The sequence below is a fragment of the Aythya ferina genome (assembly GCF_964211825.1).
Source record: "Aythya ferina genome assembly, chromosome: 4".
NCBI classification, from domain to species: Eukaryota; Metazoa; Chordata; class Aves; order Anseriformes; family Anatidae; genus Aythya; species Aythya ferina.
This window is the reverse complement of record NC_140300.1, coordinates 40,708,736-40,730,492: the sequence shown is the minus strand read 5'-3', so window position 1 is coordinate 40,730,492 and position 21,757 is coordinate 40,708,736. Positions and strand designations below refer to the sequence as shown.

Genomic DNA, 21,757 nt, shown 5'->3' with positions numbered 1-21,757 from the left:
TCCGTGTATAAATAAGGTGTTGATTTATAGCAGTCCAAGGATCTACGTTTCTAGGTAGTGATGACTAGGTGCTTTCCTGTGCTTAGGCATGCCCTTGTACAGGACCTGTATGGCTATTGTTCCAAGCCGAACAGTGTGTACATTTATCAAAGATAAGTTTTTACGTGATATTTTATCTTTGCTCCTAGCCAGCTAAATGGCTGTCTTGTGCCACTCACAAATGCCAGTTAGCTACATTTAAAAAAGAGGCCAATTGTAAGGAGGTGTTCGGGGGAATAAATGGCAAAATGCCTGCTTTACTTTATCTTTTTCCTACTTGGGTACTGTTATTGTCCATTAACCTGATGACAATGCACAGAAGGGCTAGGATCATGTTTATTTTCTTCTCCAAGGTGTTTATAACATAATATTATAAGAAGTAACTAATTGGTTTGTATTAATAGCTGTTCCTGATTTAACCATTCCTTTAATACATTCTTCCAGATTGAAGGGCATGTGTTGAAGTTTTAAATCTAATGGCACAGTGATTTTCATATACTCCTAGTTAGTATTAAAACCATACTGAGGTTCCAACCTGATATAGTTTTGTTTGTTCATAACAAAATATTGCAATACAAGCTGGGTCAATTATTCAAATGCTGACTTTTCTATTTATGATTTAAAAAAAGTCAATTTTAAAGTCCATTTTAAAAAGTCCATTTTTAGTCTATCCTAATTCTTTATTTTGTTCCCAGACTAGTGGATAGAAACTTGTTAATGGGCAACTAAAATCCAGAAAAAAAAAATACGTGGAGATAAGTATTCTACATGAGGGATAAAAATGTATGTTTGGCATATAGGAGATAATATTTGCATTAGCTTTAAGAGAAAGGTCAGCCATGATGGCGTAACACCTGTTTTTTCATTACTGTGAAAGCGGCTCAAATTTCTATTTAAAAATGCTTTGATGCTATCTACAACACAGCAACAAAGCAACGAAAAGACACAATATAGCATAATTTTAAATGTCATTACTTGAGGGATGACATCTTGCTTCTTTCCAAATTTATTAAAATATTGCAGAGTGCTTAACAGAAATAAATATAAAGGACATTAAAAACTATGGTTTTGGTGTTCTTTATGCCATTAATGTATGTCATTGTACTCAGCTGTAAAACAGACTAATTGGTGCTATTAGTGCCTGGCAGTTGTTTTCAGTGCTCACAGTTCTGCATACATAACTGTCTGTGCCCAAGTTAGGCATGGGAGACAGGAGGGCTTCCTAACACCTGTAACTGATCTTTTCCTTCTCAAGGGAACACCAGATTAACTCCATTGCTGGCTCTGGCTGCAGCAGAATTATTCAGTTATTCTTCAGGTTTGGTTATCCACTGACCTAAAATGCTAGTGCTGTCGTAGTAATTCTACTACATGTTGTTGGCAGTGATGAAAGTACGAGAATATAATGCCATCCGTGCTTCTGTGACAACACAAACATTTATGAGCCATTTGTGCGTGACATCCTGCCTTTAGTAAAGGAAGTTACTATGAATTTTTGCTACTACTTTTTGCATGGTTAGACTGAAAGTTAAATTTTAGTTGTTATATTACAGCATCATTAAGGTTGGAAGAGACTTCCAAGATCATTTGGTCCAACCATCCCCCTACCACCAATGTCACCCACTAACCCATATCCCTAAGCACCCTGTCCAACCTTTCCTTGAACACCCCCAGGGATGGTGACTCCACCACCTCCCTGGGCAATCTATTCTAATGCCTGACTGCTCTTTCTGAGAAGAAATATGTCTTAGATAGAGCTGGTCAAAACAAAAACAAAGCAGAAATTGAAATTCCTTTCTGAGATTATAAGAAATTTGGTCAGAGTTTTTCTTGAATTCTCCTTCTCATTGTCCAGTGAAACGGGTGAGGTCGTTTCACCAACGTTAGAATTCCAACTAATACGATTCTACCATAAATTCTGGAAGGCCGGAGAAGCCTTTCTGCGCTCCCATTGGGATCATATTCCCCTGCTTTAGTGACACCAGCAAGCATTTACCGTGGCACAGTGCGAAGGTGAGGAGTGCTCCTCAGCCTGCCGCCTCAGGTGGCAGTCACCTCTCCGTGACAAGGCACCAGCTGCAGGACGCCCCTCCTGTAAAACCAAGGGCTCTGTGGAAAGTTTGTTGCTGGATCATCTCGTTTGTGATTTAGAGGTTTAATTTATTCGATACCTTGAGCTGCTCGGGTAGGAGCCGCGGTTGGGCGGGCCGTTGCGGCCGTTGGGCGGGCCGTTGGGCGGCGCGCGGCGGCGGCCGTTGATGTCACCGCTGCCCTGGGCGCTGCGGCGGCTGCTGCCGGGGCCGCCCCTCCGCGCCCGGCGGCGGCAGCAGCGCCGAGGGCATGCGGCTGCCGCCTCCTCCTCCCCATCCTCCTCCTCCTCGTCCCCGCCGCTGCTCGGCGGCCGGGCATGGTGGCGTCTGAGGCGGCCGCTGCTGCTGCTGCTGTGCGTGAGGCCCCGCGGGGCGCACGCCCTTTGTCCGCGGCGGGAGCATGTGGGTGAACCCCGAGGAGGTGCTGCTGGCCAACGCGCTGTGGGTGACGGAGCGGGCCAACCCCTACTTCATCCTGCAGAGGAGGAAGGGGCACGGCGGCGATGGAGGCGGCGGGGGACTGGCGGGTAAGGACGGGCCCTGCGGCGTCCCTGGGCGCTGAGGGGATGCTCTGGGGCTGGCCGTGGGGGTTACGGGCGCGGAGCTGCCGCGAAGGCGTTGTGGGGGGGGTGCCAGCGCTGGCCGTGCCCTGCTGCGTGAGGGTGTGACTTGAGAGGCTCTCGGTGATTTGGTGCTCCTTAAAATGAGACCGAGGTGTAATTCGTAGGTACGTGCTAGTGTAACGCATTTACTTTGGCTTCTCTCTATTCTTGAGGATGTCCTTGTAAAGCCTCTTCCACAAATGCTTTGTTTTCAGCCACTGTTGACTGGAAACACTTTTGTAGGTGTCTGGCTCCTACGTATGTTGGTCTCCTGACAACTGCATACACCCAGTATTGTAGACCTCTAGTCATTTTTAGGTAACACGTACACGTTTCCATAAAACCCGAGATACGGAACCCAACAGTGTTACCATTGGTCCTTCTTGACTTGGTAGAAAATGCTCAAGCTCATTCGCTGAAAACTGGTTTCTTCCTTTCCCCGCTTGCATTGAAACCAGTTACTTAGGCTAGTCAAAATAAGCACATGGACTGCATCGATGTCTGCTTCAAGGTCCTGGGTATATTTACCAGAAGATTAAGTGTTTCTTCAATCTCTGAATACTCTATGGACCTGCAAACAATTTATAATCTAAACTAATGCACCCCTTCAAAGTGTTTTTTCTTGTAGACCCTTGAGATCTTCAGTGTTAAAGGTTAATCAAGCCCACCTTGTCCTTGCGTAGAAAGTGACCAGCAGTCATTTTGCATTGGCTGTAGATTTCTGTTGTTTTCCTGTATTTTTATTAATTTTTTTTTAATCTTTGCAATTATGGGCAGTGTTGACAAATCCACTTAAAATATTTCTTGCCTCAAAACTTCACCCCTGCTGTGTTTACTGAGGAATTGTTTGCAGACACTCCTTCCTTGGATTACTTACTGGCCTCCAAGGTCTTTTTCTTCTGTTTTAGTGGAGGTGGTTTGAGTAGGCACTCCTGTACCTCTCTGACTTTGTCACCTCTGAATTAGAGATTGTTTGAGAAACCCAGACAATCTTCCAAACACTTCAGTTCCTGAGAAGCATTTTGAGAATTTTATGTTCTTTTCAACATATTCGCAGTGTGTGTATATCAAGGCCATGTTGCAGCAGTACACGTGGTGTGATAGATGATACCCCTGTACAGACAGAGATTGCTTTGAAGATCTTCTCCTTTGAGTAAGAACAAGATTCATAAATGCACGCTTCTTGTTTTGTGAAGCTTAAATAAGCCGACAGCATTTAGCAGCAGTTCAGAATATAGAAACAGTTCTATCTTTGTTTCTGCATTTTTCCCCCTTGATATTTCAGTTTTTGTCCACCGCATCTGCTATTTTAGCATGTGAATGCTCTCTGTGTAGTGAATGTTGATTTAGAAGGCACAAGTTCTAAGCACGTTTCGAAGATGGCTTTCCAAGTAGCTTTTCTTAGGGTCTATCTGCATGGTATTGCAGCTGCAATGGGATTGAGGTAATGGCAACAAGTAGCTAAATAATTTCTGTGTGTTTTGTTTGCATGTTTATATGATGCCTGGGGGGAAGAGCTGGAGATTTTTTTAGTATGTTGCCAGAACCATAGCTAAACAAGCACCCAGCACTAACATGTAGGAGTTATCAGCGCTGGCAGTATCAAAAGCCTCTGTGGGTGGGACCTTGTCAGACCTTGCCGTGTTAGTGCATGGGTTTGTGATACAGTGGTGTATAAAAGGTAGATGAGGAAGAAAGAAATGGTTGTAGAGTAGCCAGACCACTCCCAGCTTGGTAGGCATGATAAGAAGAGGAACTTATGGTTAGTTGTTTTCCCTGGAAATACCAATCCTGGAATTTTGTGCTGGTTGCTCTAACAGCTGTGGTTGGCCCATTGAGGGCCAGTGCAGGCAACGAAAGCAAGTGGCTCACTCTTGATAGACAAGGCTAGCTAAAGGCAGAAGTTTAGGGGGACCTAACTGATCCTGAGAGTTCAAAACAACAACAAAACGGTCTACGTTAGAGAAACAGGGGGAAAAAAAAGGACCTTTTAATTTTCTTCTTAATTTACTTTTCCTTAATTTTCCATTCTGTAGTGATACGGCGCTGAATTTTTTTTCGGATAACAGCCTAAAAAGGCATCCACCCATGAATGTTGTGTAAAATTTGGCTCATTGCTCTGTGGGAAACAAGATCACGTGTCCCTGAATTTGATTAAAAATATTTTATGTAAAATTTTCATTGTGGTTGCGAGTGGCCTGAATTTATGCATTCAAGAGAAGATGCAGGTACAGCTGTCACCTTTTTTTTTTTTCCTTGTAATCTAAGTTCTGCTGACTTGTGCTCCCTCATTATTGACTAAAGGCATTTGTCTTAAATCGTGGAATGATAATTGACTTTCAAATTGATGGGAATGTGGGCTCGATGACATGAGATGGCTTCCCTATGTAACTTAAACCATAGTTCAACAACAAGAAGCATTGATTTTCTGGCATTGCCTTCAAGTCCAGGGTTGCTGTGAAAATAACCAGTAGGCAGACAGAGCTGGACTAAGTGTAACGCCCTTCTCTCCGTCTGTCTGACTTCAAAGAACGTAAATTGGGGCTGCACCACGGTGCCATTGTGTAGGTAAAGCTGAAGGAAGAGGTAGAGTGCTTTCTGAGATGGCTGGGAATGAGGGAGAAGCCAGTGTGGACTTCTTGAGACAGCACTGTGGTTGGATGCTGTGACTGCAAAAATGTGTCTAAAGGCTGCCAGGTCTCAGTGTTACCCCTCCTGCTGTGCAGGGACGTTACCATCACCAGAGCTAAGTCCAGAGGAACGCATCTTTCAGGTTTTTTCACACACTGTAGTCTAAAAACAAGTAGTTTATATAGCCTGGGGGGTGGGTGAAAGTAATTCTTATGACTTTGAAGAAGAAGAGCAGTACTCACATTACCTGTTCTTCTGGATCCACTCCGAGTGCAGCAATCCTTTGCTGGAAAGGTAGTATCAGTCACTCAGGGATACGTGGTGAAATCTCAGCCCTTTCTGCACAGATCCTTCCTTCTTGGCCTCCATTTATGTAAACTAGTAGAACAGAAAGCCATCTTACCTCAACACTCAGCTGGACATTAGAAGCATTTTCTGCACTTACTTGAATATTGGATTGTAGCATGTTAGAAGCATGATGATCATCTTGTTCTGTGTCAGGGCAGTGCCTAATTATTGAGTCTGAAGAAGTCATCTCTGCTAACAAGATGTCTGAGTAGTCAGTCTGCTTAAGAGCTACAGCTTTTTTACTAAGCTGTGTTAAGCCATTTTAGACTGAATTAGGGCCTGGACACTTTTAAATGATTGTGTGTCAGCAGCAGCCACTTCACTGCAGATTTCCTTTGTAAGCATGCCTTAAGTGAAGGGCTGGTTAGATTTTGTTTTCAGTTTTTGAACTAAGAACTACAGGAAAGACTTGTAAATCGGATTTATTTATTTTTTTTCCTTTTTTCATTGCTGTTCTGCGAACTTGCATTATCTTACATGCTGCATTAATCTTCCAGGACAAGACTGAAAAATGTACTTCCCTACTTTAAAAATGTTTGATGGTTGATGAGCGCTCTCCATCACTAAATTGTTTTGTGCCTTGCAAGTAGTTCCTTTATCTTGTTTCTGGGTGACACTCATTCAGGAGTTTCATCTTCCTTTTGTTGACCGACAGGGAAAAATTCTTTTCTTTCCTCTTTTGAGTTTTCTCAAAGGTGACAGCTGTTTTTAACCCTCTTCCTCATAACTATTTTGCTTCCTGGTGGTCAGCTACCTTCCCTCTATAGGCCCATTCCTTCTTGAGAGGGGGTCCAGTGTGTCGTAGGGCAGCCTGTATCAGCTGGACAGAACGTGAAGCCACCTCCCTGCCATCATTTGGGCATTGTGCACTGTATGACCGTGCTACTTTCATGGATGTGAGGGTCTTGAACATGTCATAACGTTTATGAATAACTAAAAGGCTCATTTTTTTTTTGTATGTTAAGTGCATGTGGCATACTGATACAACAAAAAGGTAAAAAAAATCCTCTATCTGCTTTCTGCTATCGTGTGGTAATGCTTGCCAAAGGCTTTTATGTGGGAACAGCATTGCAAGGAATTAGTGCAACTAATAATTGACAGCAAAGCAATGTGTTCACAGCTTACAGGAAGAGACAGGGTGTGGTATGGTTAATTTGTGGAACTGCTGTGTGCTTTTTGCCTGTGTACATTTCTGCGTGAAATGGACATGAAATTCTCATTAATTTTCTTTAACATCTTGTTACTATAAAATCCCTTTGAATCCAAAGGCAAATAAATTGTTTATCTTAGTTTGCAAGAACTGTTTTTAGGAATGAATTATTTTGCAGATACGGCATTTATGCTTACAGCTGGGACAGTGCATGTGTGAGAGATTCAGCACAAGTTTGTAAGTCTGGGAGATGTTGCCAAAGATGATTCAAATGCTTAAGCAGAAGAGAGCAGATGGAAATTTGCTGACTGCTGGTGGTAAAAGAAATTGATGAAGTACTATCTTTCTCACCAGCTATTTTTGCAGAAGAGGTTATCGTATAATTTCCTCGTTGGAAAGTCAGAAAGGAGAGGTTCTGAGCTCAGCTGACTAGCACAAGGCATCAACATTGAATCTGATGTCATTTTTAATCCTGTGCAGTTTTCTAAGTCAGAACGTTTTCCTGCACCCTCACCAGACATGGCAATTAGTAGCTCAGATTTGGAGAAGAAATTCTGTCATGCTCTCAACCTCCCAACTCAGAGGTTTGAGGAAGGACTTACTTAAAAAATCATTTATGCCTGACATTAGAAAAGCTTTTGACCAGTGTATCGTCTTTGTGATGAGAAGATGGTATGTGATGTAATAAACACGTTGCTTTCTGTCCTCATTGACTCAAGCAGTTAGGATTTTACATGTCAAACTTGATGCAACTTGCTAGAAAATCTGCTTTCCAATGTTTGAAATGGCTATCAAAATACACACAATTACCATCAGTTATGTAGGTGGTCAGTCTGTCTGTTAGCTTTCCATGTCCATTTGGCTCTGTTATCTGGTGTTGCATCAAATCTCCTCTCCCATTGTTGAGGTTTCTTACAAGGATTGGCCATGGGTATATCTGCTTCTTCATAGTAGTAGATTTCTACTTCAGGAAATGCAGATGTCAAAGAGCTGAATTCCTTTTGGTTCTCTGGATTGACTCACTGATCTTTCTGCTGAATCCCTAGGTGTTTTCACAGGTGCTTAATTGGAAGGTGTCTCATTTCCTGTTTAATACTTCTGTTGATCTCCGGTTCTTACAGACGATGTGCTCTTTGCATAGATACAGCGCCTGGGATGAAAATTCTCAGTGTTCCTTGGTGTTTGTGCAGCTCAGGTTTCTGTACCAAAATGCGTCTTGGCCCAAGACTTTCCCTGATGTCACTTCAGTTTTTACACTTTGAGTAATGTGACCCATCAAGGCCTCTGAGCTGTCACTTGCCATTTTTGCCTTCTGACATCATTTTTTTTTTTTGACAAACAAATTCAGTAATGTTTTCTGGACCAGCTATTTCTCCTGAGATCTGTTTGTGTGAAACCCTGTTGGAAATGTCACACAGGACCTTAATGTAATAAGCAATGTCAAGGTCTCCTGGTAAATTTTCTGCATTATACCCAAGTTTGTATTGTTTAGATGCAGAATCTATATGCACGTATTTGCTATATGCAGAATCTGCTCAGTTTTCTATGTTCTTAACACTTGCAACCTCTACTTTTTTCAGTCCTTCATAGCATCACACTGTAGGATAGCTTTGACCTGTAATAGGCAGAGGTTGTTGCTGTCACTGACTTTACTATAGTATAAAGACACAAGACATGTAAAGGCCTTTAAGCATCCCATTGATGTTTTCTCCAGCTTTCCGATTACCTGTCATACTTCTGATGTCTGGTCAATGCTGACATTCAATAAACTACACTTGCATTTGGCTTTCAAATCTGGTGCTGAGGTGGGTTTAGATTTTGGAGCGCTTCTTCAAAATCTTCTGTCTTTTACTTTCCTTAAAAAAAAATAAAGGTTTTAAGTATTTCTAGATGTAACTTACAAGTCTGAAGTCTTTCCAACTTAGAGGTCTGTACCAAGCAGCAGCCTTAATTTAAGCTTATTAAAATCAAGTTCTTAAAATTATTTTAGTTCTTTTCTCACTGGTGTTCAGTCAGAGCAGTTTTTGGTCTTACTTTAGGCAAAACTGGGTTTTCTTTAGATTTAACAGGTATTTGATCACGCTTGCTTCAGGATTGTTCCATGGTTCAAGGTGAGTTTACTGTGCACACTTCAGTTGTTGATTTATACCATTGGTCTTGTTGGCTAGATTCAGTTTACAATGTTTTTTTCTTCTTAGATTGGCAGTATTTAATTGCTTGTACTTAGTTGATTTGTTCTTGAGGCTTATGTTGGTGCAGATGTGGTTGATTTAAGTTTTGCTGTTGGGTGAAATCTGTTTAATTTGCTTATGCCACTCAGAGAGTGGGATGCTACGTAAGAGCTAGTTTTGAGTGAAATTCAGTGACTTCTGTGATGTTTCGGTCAATGGTTGTTGGTCATGCTTTTCCTAAGTTGCTTATTTTGCTTGTTAAAACAAACTCATAAGGAGTAAATTTTGGTATTTTGTTAATCATACTTTGAAAGCAATTGTTGACTCTATCTATATTCTTCTCAAAGTTTCTCCATTGCTTCATAGCCTGGTGTGATTGACAAGTAATAACAAACTTCTTCAGGTGTGTGAGATTTTGTTTGTTTTGGTGCAAATGTCAGTATCCTCAGAGCAGTAAGCGATCACACACCTGAAGCTGTCATGCATGGCCTGTTCCTGCTCATCTCTCCACCCAGCCTGTCTATGCTTGGGCTAGGATTTCCTTTCAGTTCAAATCTAGTGGGTTTGTTTCTGGGAACTTCTTCGTTGGATGTATTATGAGTGAGTTACTGTACTTGGACCTTTAATCGTTTGTAAACTTGGCTTCAGTGTAAACAAAGGCAGTTATTTCACTGCGTGTATATGCATCCATATCTTTATGTAGCAGTTGGTATAGATTATAATGCACATTCTGTTTTATCTTTTCTGGTGAGGAGAAAAGCAGCCAACTAACTTTTACAATGCTAAAATATTTGTAATGATGCTTAGTAGATTACACTGATAAATGTAATTACATCTGAGAATGGTTTAGGGTGCTTCAGCTTACCATCCAAATTTACAAAAAATTCTGAAAGCAGGAAGTTGAAAAAACAGTCAAATTGGGAATAGAAGCAGGATTCAGGTTTTTACAGGGATGGTCATCAGTTGTTCGGACACCTTGACAAGTACTGAAGTAAACATCCAAGTGCTGATCACTTTAAGATAGCTAGAAGAAAATCTGTTTCGATCACAATTGTGAAACTTGAAGGGAGGATGAAAGCTTTTACCTTTAACTGTCTTAAACTGCAGTAGTCAAGCTAGGTCACCACATCGGCCCTACCCAAGCCTTTTTTAAAAAAGGTGATATTTTCAGTTTTGTCTCATCTGTATTCATCATCCTGAAGACAGAAGCAAGTACCGTGTTTGCTGCTTGGCTTGCTAAATGTCACCGGAGTGACAGAACTTCCTCAGTGTCTGTTTCACTGATATTTGAAAACTTCTGTGAAGTTCAGTGGTAGAAGGAAAGAGCAACAAAGGCAGGAGTTGAGGAAAACTTAGCGGATCATAGATTTTGGTTCCAGAGGAAGAGTGTTTTGTTTTTTTCGTTATACATAACATGTTCATATAAGTCAATGCTATATAACCCGTATGGAAGACAGCAATCAAGTATTTAGGTACTGTTCTGCTTTAGTTGGTATGAATTTTATGCATACAATGCAAAACTGATAAACCTTCCTGATGTTTCAAGTGTGGTGTTCACAGTGAAGATGTTTTCGTGCTTTTGAGGATACTGTTACTAGGATGGGAAGCTTAATATTGTAGTTTATTTGAGTGGTGTATAATACTTACTATTCATTTAGTCTATTCCATGAAATGAAGTCAATTAGCTTTGTCCCTCCCCATTTAACAGGATTTGTCCATAATATTACCTGTGGAGTTCAGATTGTTGCTGTAGGCTGAGTTTCGACTGTCAAATAATTGGATGACCTCCTCCCATAATAACAAATGAGTGAGCTAATTATGTAAACACGTGGACTGCCTTGAAAAAAAAAGGAAAATGATTCATATAGTGTCTAGGCAAAACAATGGCTTGTGCTGTACGTCTTAGCTATGAATTCCCATGAGTAATTGTTTTTATAGTCCAGGAAGTAATATTTAAACTTTAGGAAGAGGTGTTTTTTTGTTGTCCATGATTTTGATATGAAACTGAATGCTCTGGGTGAAAATATGGCTGAAGCAGGCCCAGTTGAATGGAGCTTTCTCAGAAATCATCCAACGTTTACAATCCAAATAGGTCCCTTGGATGTTTCAGATTTATGGCCAGACCTCATTATGTGTCCATCTTACATTAGTGGAGAGAGAAGGGATCATCAGTAGACAGCAAGTAAGGGAATCATTTAAGCGGTATTTCTTTCGTTCACCTGGAATGTCGCTATGCCTGTTTTGAAAACTTCTTGCTAATGACACGTGACTTTGCCAGCTTTCCTACTTGCGGTGTTGAGCTCATATACGAATAGGCTGCTAACATCCATGGGACTCATTGAGTAATAACCCATGAGCATGACTCCAAGTCACCGTGTGACCTGTAAGAAATCTTAGTTCTGTTCAGTACACTTCTGTTTTTCTCTAGGTGCTAAAAAGATGAACACATGCGGTTTGTTTAGGTGTTTAAGAAGTGTTTATTTTTAACAGAAGATGTCTTGGGAGGCTGTCAGGCTGTTGATTATGTTAGTAATGGTTTGTCAGCAGTCTTCTCTTGTAAACAGTTTGTGTAAAATTTTCCGTAGTAATGATGATGAGTGATGTGATGCTTTTTTTTGATTGTTTTAGGCTATGTGGTGGTGTTACTAGCACAGCAAAAAGAGATGCATTAAGTGAAAATGTATCATTTCAGGCTGCTTCCACAAACAAAGGAAAACAGCCCGGCAAGGTGATAAAATTCAGACCTCCGACAGACTCAACAAGGGCAACACACAGGGTATCTCTGTAAGTGGGAAGCCAAATGGCAGCAAATATGCCTTGGTTTCTGCTGTCCCCAGCCATGGCTCAGTCCATAGCAGTGGCAGCTGAAAGGGTACAAAAAAGGGGAGCGGGGAATAATAAGTAGGAGGCAGCTGGTGCTCCTCTGCCCTGCATACACACTGAGTGCTGTGACTGCATAGTTCTTCAACCTCCCCTCCCATTCTGCCTCCACTGGGACTCCTGAGAGCTATTGACTAACCCCTTTTGAGCATCATTGCATCTGCTGGATTCTTGGATTTTTTTACGGCGTTTGTGGCTAGTAGTAGTGCAGGGAGAAGGATGTAACAGCAATGGAGGCAGGGTAGGGCTCAGCTTTGGGAGCCAGGGAACGACACTGCTTGTCATCTGGCTAACTGGAGGAGAGGAGGGTGTTTTCCTGGGTGGCGGCAGCAGGCACAGCAGTTGCACCAACTGCAGAGTGACCTCATTCCAGCTCTAGGCAAGATTTGATGCAGGTTGCCTGTGACTCTGAAGGGTGGATGTGTTGCAGATTTCTGCTGTGCGCTGAAAGCACCTGAAATTTAAGGACTGCAAGGTGAAAGCTGAATGGGAAGTGTCACTGTCAGTTATTCTCCTGAGCTTTTTGATAGGTGGTGCTTTCTGGGCAAGAAAGCCACAGCTGCTGGTGGTTTTTATGGTCTGAATGGTCACTGTATATTGTTGTTCATAAATAGTAGCTAAATTGGTTTTGGTGTTTTAATAAGGTGCACTAGAGGTGATACATAATCTAGGTCTTCACTCTTGAATATGTAACCCAATTTACTTTGAGAGCCTTGTTTTTAGCAGGTAAAATGTGGGGTCACAAACATAATTATTAGATTGGTGTTGGAGGGGTGGTAGAAAGGTGATAAAGAACACTTGATTTGTGTGTTTTATTTAAAATAAAGCATAACTGTTGATAATACATGGCTACTGTTTGTCAGCAAGACAATCCTGCTGTAACAGCAACAAAAAAAAAGTTTATAGGGTGCATAAACTTGCTTTTCCTTTTAATGTAAAAACACCAGTAATTGAAAGAAAAATGAAAAAAAAAGCACCCTTGCAGATTCTTGTGAGGTCAAAAAAAAAAAAAAAAAAGGTAATCACTAGTTACATTTTTAGACATAAAAAGGAGGAGAAACATACCTGCAGCAAATATCTGTGCTGTAGTCATCAAGCACAGCAATATGTAAATATTCAAACACCTGAAAACACACTACTGTGTACGGTTTGGGTACCACTATGTAAGAAGGACATAAAACTATTAGAAAACCCCAAAAGAGAGCTACAAATGTAATGAAAGCTTTAGAGGAGAAGACAGGAGTGGATGAGGTGCCTTGGTTTGCTCAGCCCCGCGCAGATGAGGCTGAGGGGAGGCCTCATGGCGGCCTGCAGCTCCGTCACAGGGGAGCGGAGGGGCAGGCACTGAGCTCTGCTCTCTGGGGACAGTGACAGGACCCGATGGGACGGCACGGAGCTGGGACAGGGGAGGGTCAGGCTGGGGGCTAGGGAAAGGGTCTGCACCCAGAGGGTGGTCGGGCACTGGGACAGGCTCCCCAGGGCAGTGGTTACGGCACCGAGCTGCCAGAGTTCAAGAAGCGTTTGGACAACACTCTCAGACACAGGGTCTGATTTTTGGGTGGTCCTGTGTAGAGCCAGGGGTTGGACTCAACGTTCCCTGTGGGTTCCTTCCAGTTCAGGATGTTCTGTGACTTAGACAGGTGTTTGTGTTCATCTACTATAAAGTGTGTGTGTTTTCTGTTGTGGTGGCTTACAGTGTACCAAGTTTCTACTGCAGAACATCCATTGATTTCATGACAGTTTGTTGGTAATTTGTAAGCAGTCTGGACTGTGAGCTGTCTGGGATGTTGGTTCCCAGAGAGAGGAGAGTGCAGAGCAGTGGTGCTTGGAAGAGGCTGTCTGAATCAATTGTGCTGGCCTTGAAATGAAGATAACCTGCCTCTCTGGGAAATAGTTTGGTCAGATAGGAATCATTTGGCTTAAAGGGGTCCATGTTATACAGGAGGTCAGGCTTCATGTGGTAATAAATGCTTCTAGTGAAAAACACTTCAGAAAGTGGTTGCCCATGTAAGGATGCAAGCACAGTAAGTCATAAGGTAATGCACAATACAGACACTAATCTCTGCACTTTGAGAGGGAGTTATAATCATTAACACAGCTCAAGACTAAATGTGAGGTACAGTGGTCAGATAAATAAAATACGGTACAATTTCTTCCTTCGGCGTGAGTTGCATGGGGTAACCAAACCACTTTTCAGTAACACCCACTAGTGCACTGTATGTCCTTCCAGTAATGTGACGCAAGAGCAACTGCCCAGGCTTCCTAGCCAGTTGTGGCCGTGGCTTCCCTGGTTTCAGATGTTGCATGTCACCGCTTCGTATTTTACAGAAAAGAAAGAAAATACTGAATGGTTTTCTGGTCTTTTGTGGAGAGTACAAGTATGCAAAAGACAAAGCTGATTTTATTCAAAAAGTTCTCTCAAACAAAATGAGGACATTCTCTCTCCCTTTTCTTCCCCCTTCTGCCCCATGCCTAGGTATAGCTACTCTAGAAATGTGGCGTGTGTGATGGGACCATTGCTCGATATAAGGTTACTTGTGCTTGAGTGCCTTCAGGGTCGGGGCTGTCACCAGTCAGTCAGGCGCTAATCCCACCGACTTCAACATGTGCTTTAGATCATTGCCCATGAAACTGCTCCCTTGAACAAGGGCTTGCAGGTTCAATGTTATTACGTTGGAAATTCCTTCCCTTACCTCACTGTAGTCAGAAACCTGATGAAACCATGGGGAAAAACCTTGCAATCAGTGTAGTCACATGATGTGATGCCTGCATAATTCACTGGCTCATGCCCAAAGACCAGTCTAATCTAAAGAATATGATTCTTTGTTGCTTGTTTCATTTTTATGTGAACTTTCAGTTATTAATCCTATTTCAAAAGGTTCTTTCTGTATGGGGAGTTACTGAGCAATATTAAAATAAATTCATATTCTTTTTATTATAATGGTGATCCTTTCAAGTAGAAATTCCTCTGATTATTTGAACTGCTGTTTCTTTCAGTTTGGTTGTGTCATGTGTCTGCCTTGAAAACAAACAAAAACCTGACCTCCAGTGCAAAGTGGGACAGTTCCTGAAGGATAACAATCAGGGATAATTGTATAATGACAACAATAAATATTAATTGACTTTAGTATATAAGAATGCATAAATTGTTTTGAAGTATCACATGTATCATCTTTCAAAATAACTATTTCATTATACAAGTAAGATATTACTGATAAACTCTGTTGCAATTGACTTGGTAAGCTAGACTTTGAATTTTCCATGGGGTCTTTTGGAATTCAGTGAATTTCCTTCCTTTAACTGTACTTCAGGGATATTTCTACAGCCTGTTTCTATTCCTGAAAAGGGACTGGGCAACTCTTCCATATTGCATCTTTTTTTTTCCCCTCTTGTTCCATGTATAACATCTCTCTATTTCCGTGCTGCCTAGTCCTATTTTTGTTTGTATGGCTCTCTCCACCTTTCCTGAATATGTAGCTCTATCTCACATTGTTTCTGCTTGGTGGGGCAGGGGAGTGTTCCTGTCCTTCTGTCTCCAGGAATGAGGGAGGAGGAGATAGGATGGGGCACTTCTTTTAACTTGGTGTCACTGTGCAAGTCAGGTTTATTCTAGCTCTAACCTCAGCTTTGTATCCAAGTTTTTACAGCTGCAGCACCCCTAGAGATCTAGTGATGGAATCAGTCAGTAGGGCTACCCTCAGACCAACATGCTTGGAAATACAGTACAAGGAAAGAAACAAGCATATTTTTAAAGATCAGAGTGACTTAACACTGTATCCGTACCTCAGAAGATTACATTTGGTCAGCAGATGACTTTATGTAGAGGCTGCATCAGGCTTTTTGTGTGTTCAGGACTGTCAGTAGAAACGTGAAGCTGCAAAGCATGAAGAATCTTTGGCACAAGCCCTGCTATGAGTTTGCAGCAAACCCGGCGGATACATTCAGTGTAGTGTTTGGCTTGGTCTGCGATCCAGTTGCGAAATGCTGTTAAGCTAACGAGTAGCTTTAAGCATTTGAGACATTTGCTTGTAGTTGAAAGTGTGTATGCACGTGCTTTCTGGAGCAGAGCCACACTATGTCTGTGAAGGCTGAATGGAGAGGGTGAATGTAACAACAAATTGCAAAAAGCTGGAAGGTGAAAGGAATGTTTTTAACCTGCTTTCGTCTGCCGAGTTTGAAAGGAGTCAAGATGCAACAAGGAGGGCTGGTGGCAGATTGATCAAAGGCAGCTTGTCAGCGTACACCAGTAATCAGAAGACATGAGAGATGCAGTAGTAACAACTAAAGCTAGCTTGACTAATGAACACTGGGATATTTTACATTAATGTGTTGTATTCATATCCTGTAACAAGCACACAACTTTCTAGTATTGCTTGCTAATGACCGATAGCGTGTCCAGGCTCATATCTTATTATTACAGAATTTGTGAATTAAAGCATGGTGAGTATCAGTGCATCGAGCAGGAATAGGTTATATTTGATCTGGCCTCTGAAGATCAATGGATAAGGTTTGTTTTCCTAAACAAATAAAAAACATAAAATGGGGGAATCCAAGGTCAGTGATAGGTGGGGTATTTCCAAATGTCAGTTGCAGTTCTAATTTTTTGGATTTGCTAAAATGGAAAATGGGTAGTGCTTTTATATCTTTATAATGCATAAAACAAAACTGAAAGAAGAATAGCTAGGGAAGCAGTCTTCTATTCCAGTCATGACAGTACAGAATGGGGAACTAGTAACTATAATGGGAAGAGATGAAAACAGTTGAAATGAAAAGAGGATTTTAGCATCAATGTTTTAAAATTATTTTGGTATGTGCAGTTTATTTCAGCTATTTAAAATATTTTCTGGCCTAATAAATACTTTCAGAAAAAAATCTTTTAAAGTTCATCCATCTGTTCTTAAGATGTGAATTTGCTGAGAATTTACTACCCACATCTCTGCAGGGAAGATGAAAATTCTGTGTGGAGGTGAAAAGGGAGAAATCTTTTGCATCTTTCAAGAATAAATAAGGCATCTGGTGGGTTTTGATGGAGAGGGTTTTGATGGGGTTAAAATTACGTTTTGGATGTGATTTCTTATTAAAATACCATTTAGAATTTGCAGAAATATTGTCAGAAGTTATTGGTAGCTCTTGGTATGCAACTGTTGATTGCCCCTTACTAGCAAAGAATTTTCAAAGCTACTTTGGGAAAACAGTATGGCTTTGTCTTTCATCAGTATCCTTTCAGCTGAAAACCAGCTTGACTGTTAGGCATTTTGATCCTTTCTACCCTAAAAAAAGCAGACCATTAAATAGCATAATTATCTTTGCTGGAAGTCTTAGTTTTCAAAATTCAGATGTCAGCTAGAAAACTCTTCTAGGGTGTATTATCTGGGTTTTTCTTTTCCTTTTTTTTTTTCCCCCTCCAAGGCTCCATAAGTATAAGAAGCAGAAAAGACCTAAATAACTTTTAAATACAGTTTTATAAAACAGGTATATTCTTTGCTTCAATTTGTCTGCCATCATACTAGGATTGATGTATGTTTAGAAGATGAAATCTTGTTGAAACTGAAGATGTTTTCTCTAAGTCACTCTTCTTTAGAATGCAAGGGAACAAGTGTGGGGATGAATACATAGGTTTGCCTTTAGTTGTGAATGGTGGATCAAGGTGTTAGGAGCATGTGAAGCCCCTTCCTTTGGGGTCTTAGAAGATTCATCGCTGTGTATTTATGATAATTTCCCTTTCTGTAGGTCTCCTTGTGGGTACTCTTGATGTCGTGTTGGACTCCAGCGCCAGAGTGGCACCGTATCGAATCCTCTATCAAGCACCAGACTCCCTGGTCTATTGGACTATTGCCTGTGGTAAGGACAAACACAGTGACATGTGGATTTTCATTCTTCCTAGGTACTGTGCCACATAACTAACAGAGCATCCTGCCTGCTGTGCACAGTCAGTTTAGGACAAAGAAATAGGTCAGGATGAAAACCTGCTCTAGTGGTTAAATTAAGAAGTTCCAGAGCGTCTAATATTCAGACCTGGATTGCCAGCATGTGTGTATTTGTTATGCTTGACACTGACTAAGTAAAAACAGAAATGGTAATGGAGCACGGAGAGTTCTCTTGTTATTTCCCACCCTTCGTCTCCCAAATACTTTCTCGGGGAAGCAGTCTAGTGTCTGTGCCTCCTCCATGCCCATGGCTTAGTCCTGCAGCATTTCTGAAATGTGGCGTTCCTGGGTGGTGGGTGCCTCTAAAATGTACAATAGGAGGAGTGCCTGGGCTATGGCCCCCAAATTAGCTGGGCACCTGGCTTCCCTTGAAACGGAAATTAGGAAGGTAGTAAAAACCCAGCTCTCACCTGAATGCTGAATATGGGGATGGCATTTCCTGGATCGCAGCCTCCTACAGGTTAAATACCGTCTAGATCCCAGGGATGCTCACCTTCTGGACAGTTAGTTCAGACAGTGTTGTCCTTCTAGCTATGTATTTAATTTCAACCAGGCAGTAGCTAGATTACAGTTAAATACAGAAGTGTATATTCTTAGAAGGATGCAAAAACTCTATAAGAGTTTTTGGTAGTTGGGGCTCAAACTTTGACATATCTAACCTTAAGACCATTTCTTCTGTCATTATCATAGTTGGTAAATCAACGAAGTTGTGGTTTTCATAAACTAGGATGTTTGTGTACATAAGACCCTGTAAATACTAAATGCTTATTTCTGGGGTCAGGTACGTATTGCAAGTAGTGTGAAGTAGCCTCAGGTTAGTCTCTGCTTTTGGCTGCCAGCTATAAAAATAGTGCCTGAAGCTGAATACAGAAAGTCAAGTTTTTTTTTAGCCCTGATTCGCTAAACCTGTAAGGTCAGATCTCTCAGTTTGATATTATTGCTTTGTCAGTCTTAGAAAATGAAAATTTTTGAATGCAACACCTGTATTTCTGAAGTTTCAAACAGTATTCTAGGCAGCAGCCCAAACTGTTCATTTGAAAGAAAATGGAGAAAGAGGACAGTTGAGGAATGCACACATGCCTGTCATTTCTTTAATAGACTGTCAGCTCCTAGCATCCCCGGTGCTGCCTGACATTCAAAATACTGGTTAATGAGGCTGTAGAGTTCTGGCCTTACACTGCCCTCTCCTTTGTGCCTATTATCTCAGTAAAATGTGACATGGACATACTCTGTGTGACTGTTCCTCCAGACAAACCCTCTCTCTTGGGAAAGGAAGAAGAGGAATGGGTGAAGCTTTGCCATAGATCTAAAAATGATAGCAGATCAAAGCAGAGTCTGCTCTTGGAAGCATGAGACTCGTGTATCTGACAAAGGTGGTATCACAGCTGTGTCGTATTCTGTATCCAATAAGAAATTTTTGAATAGCTTGTCTTAACACAATTATTTCTTGAAACTTTCAATAGTGTAAGACCTGACAGAGGGCATCAATTTAAACAGATGTTTTTCCCTTTACGCCTACAAGTATCAACCCCGTGATGATTTTAATTTGTATAAAGTAATTTGCCTTTAATGGCAGCTAATAGTAAAAGCAGATATTAATGAAATAGTCTATTATGAAGGTTGTTTCTGAATCTTCATTTAACTGTTTGCTTTGTACTGTCAGTTACTTTGCTGTGACTGTAATTGATGAGACATTGCAGTTCAGCTTTCCTTGGATCTCAGTCATGAGAAAGAAGGGTAAAAGTGCTTGCCAGTAAGTCTATTTACACTATTTGTGCACAAGCAGAGCTAGTTACAGATGTATGTGAGTTTTCATCTTCCTTTCACCAGAGTATCAGTGCACAGCCATGAGTAAGCACCTCTGTCCCAGAACCTTGAAAGGGAACAACTAAGGGCACCAACTTTGTCGCTGTTTGCAGGCTCCCCTCCAAAGAAAATAATGTGTCACAAAGCTCTCTAAGGAGCCTTTCTTCAAAGGTGTTCGTACCATGCGCATATTCAAAAATTAATTTTTGAGATTTTTGGAAGTAGACCATTTTTTTAAGCATGTTCGCATATTTTGTTGCATGACACCTACAGATAATTATTTTTTATCAACAGTGTGCGTCCTCAGGTTACAAGGGGCTCAAAATGGAAGGTGGATGAGTTGTGGCCCCAAAATAAACAAATATACCATATGTGTAGAAACTTATGCCACTACTGAACTGCGAGGGATTTTCGTTCCTTTTCTGTGACAGATCTTGCAGTTTTGAATGTAGAAATATGGTACTCAGTTAACATTTAAGCTGTTTTTAATAAACATGCCCTTCAATTTTGAATCTGAACCCTAACTGAAATTGCTAACCAATTAGTTAATATATCTGTTTCCATTTTTTGTGGACAGTTTCTTGAATTTTTAACCTTATAATATCAGGCTGGGTGATTGGCTTCATTAAACTAGGTAGGAAGGGGGATGGGGCTGAGGCTAGGATTGTTGGGGCTGTGCCAGGGGGAACAATGGCAAGGCCGGAGGATAAGGCAATGGCCCAGCTGAAGTGCATCTACACCAATGCACGCAGCATGGGTAACAAACAGGAGGAGCTGGAAGCCATCGTGCAGCAGGCAGGCTACGACTTGGTTGCCATCACGGAGACGTGGTGGGACCAGTCTCATGACTGGAGTGCTGCAATGCCTGGCTATAAGCTCTATAGAGACAGAAGGGACAGGCAGCATAGAAGGGGTGGTGGTGTGGCTCTCTATATTAGAGAGTCTTTCGAGGTTGTAGAACTCGAGGTTGGGAATGACAAGGTCGAGTCCCTTTGGGTTAGGATCGGCAGGGACAACAAGGCTAGTGTCCTGGTCGGGGTCTGCTATAGACCGCCGAACCAGGATGAGGAGATGGATGAGGAATTCTACAGGCAGCTGACAGAGGTTGCAAAATCATCAGCTCTTGTACTCGTGGGGGACTTCAACTTCCCTGACATATCCTGGAAGCACAACACAGCCCTGAGAAAGCAGTCTAGGAGGTTTCTGGAGAGCGTGGAAGATAGCTTCCTGACGCAGCTGGTTAGTGAACCTACCAGGGGAGGTGCCCCGCTAGACCTTCTCTTCACAAACAGAGAAGGACTGGTGGAGGACGTGATCGTCGGGAGCTGTCTAGGGCAGAGTGACCACGCAATGGTGGAGTTCACTATTCTTGGCGAGGCCAGGAAGGGGACCAGTAAAACCGCTGTATTGGACTTTCGGAGGGCTGACTTTGAGCTGCTCAGGACACTGGTTGGTGGAGTCCCTTGGGAGGCGGTTCTGAAGGGCAGAGGGGTCCAGGAAGGCTGGGCGCTCTTCAAGAGGGAAGTCTTAATGGCGCAGGAACGGTCTGTTCCCACGTGCCCAAAGACGAGCTGGCGGGGAAGAAGACCGGCCTGGCTCAACAGAGAATTGTGGCTTGATCTTAGGAGGAAAAAGAGGGTTTATAAGCTTTGGAAAAGTGGGCAGGCCACTAAGGAGGACTTTAAAGAAGTAGCGAGGCTGTGCAGGGACAAAATTAGGAAGGCCAAAGCTCATCTGGAGCTCAATCTGGCTACTGCCGTTAAAGATAACAAAAAACGTTTCTATAAATACATCAACACAAAAAGGAGGACTAAGGAGAATCTCCATCCTTTACTGGATGCGGGGGGAAACTTAGTTACAAGAGATGAGGAAAAGGCGGAGGTGCTCAATGCCTTCTTTGCCTCAGTCTTTAGCGGCAATACCGGATGTTCTCTGGATACCCAGTACCCTGAGCTGGTGGAAGGGGATGGGGAGCAGGATGTGGCCCTCATTATCCATGAAGAACTGGTTGGTGACCTGCTATGGCACTTAGATGTGCACAAGTCGATGGGGCCAGATGGGATCCACCCAAGGGTACTGAGGGAACTGGCAGAGGAGCTGGCCAAGCCACTGT

The 21,757-nt window shown here is 42.0% G+C and overlaps 1 protein-coding gene across 6 annotated transcripts in view; it reads left to right on the top strand.

The window, feature by feature from the left end:
- The window catches only part of TBC1D9 (TBC1 domain family member 9), a 72,851-nt gene that overhangs the window by 15,968 nt on the left and 35,126 nt on the right, over positions 1-21,757 (top strand). For 4 of the 6 annotated variants that reach the window (XM_084516860.1, XM_084516859.1, XM_084516858.1 and 1 more), the window contains exons 1-2: positions 2,354-2,656; positions 17,642-17,752. In XM_084516860.1, the coding sequence (XP_084372986.1) occupies positions 2,530-2,656; positions 17,642-17,752 (238 nt within the window). In that variant the 5' untranslated portion in view covers positions 2,354-2,529. Of the gene's footprint in view, positions 1-2,353; positions 2,657-17,641; positions 17,753-21,757 lie in introns of those variants that run through there. The other 2 variants (XM_084516861.1, XM_084516862.1) reach the window with 1 other exon arrangement.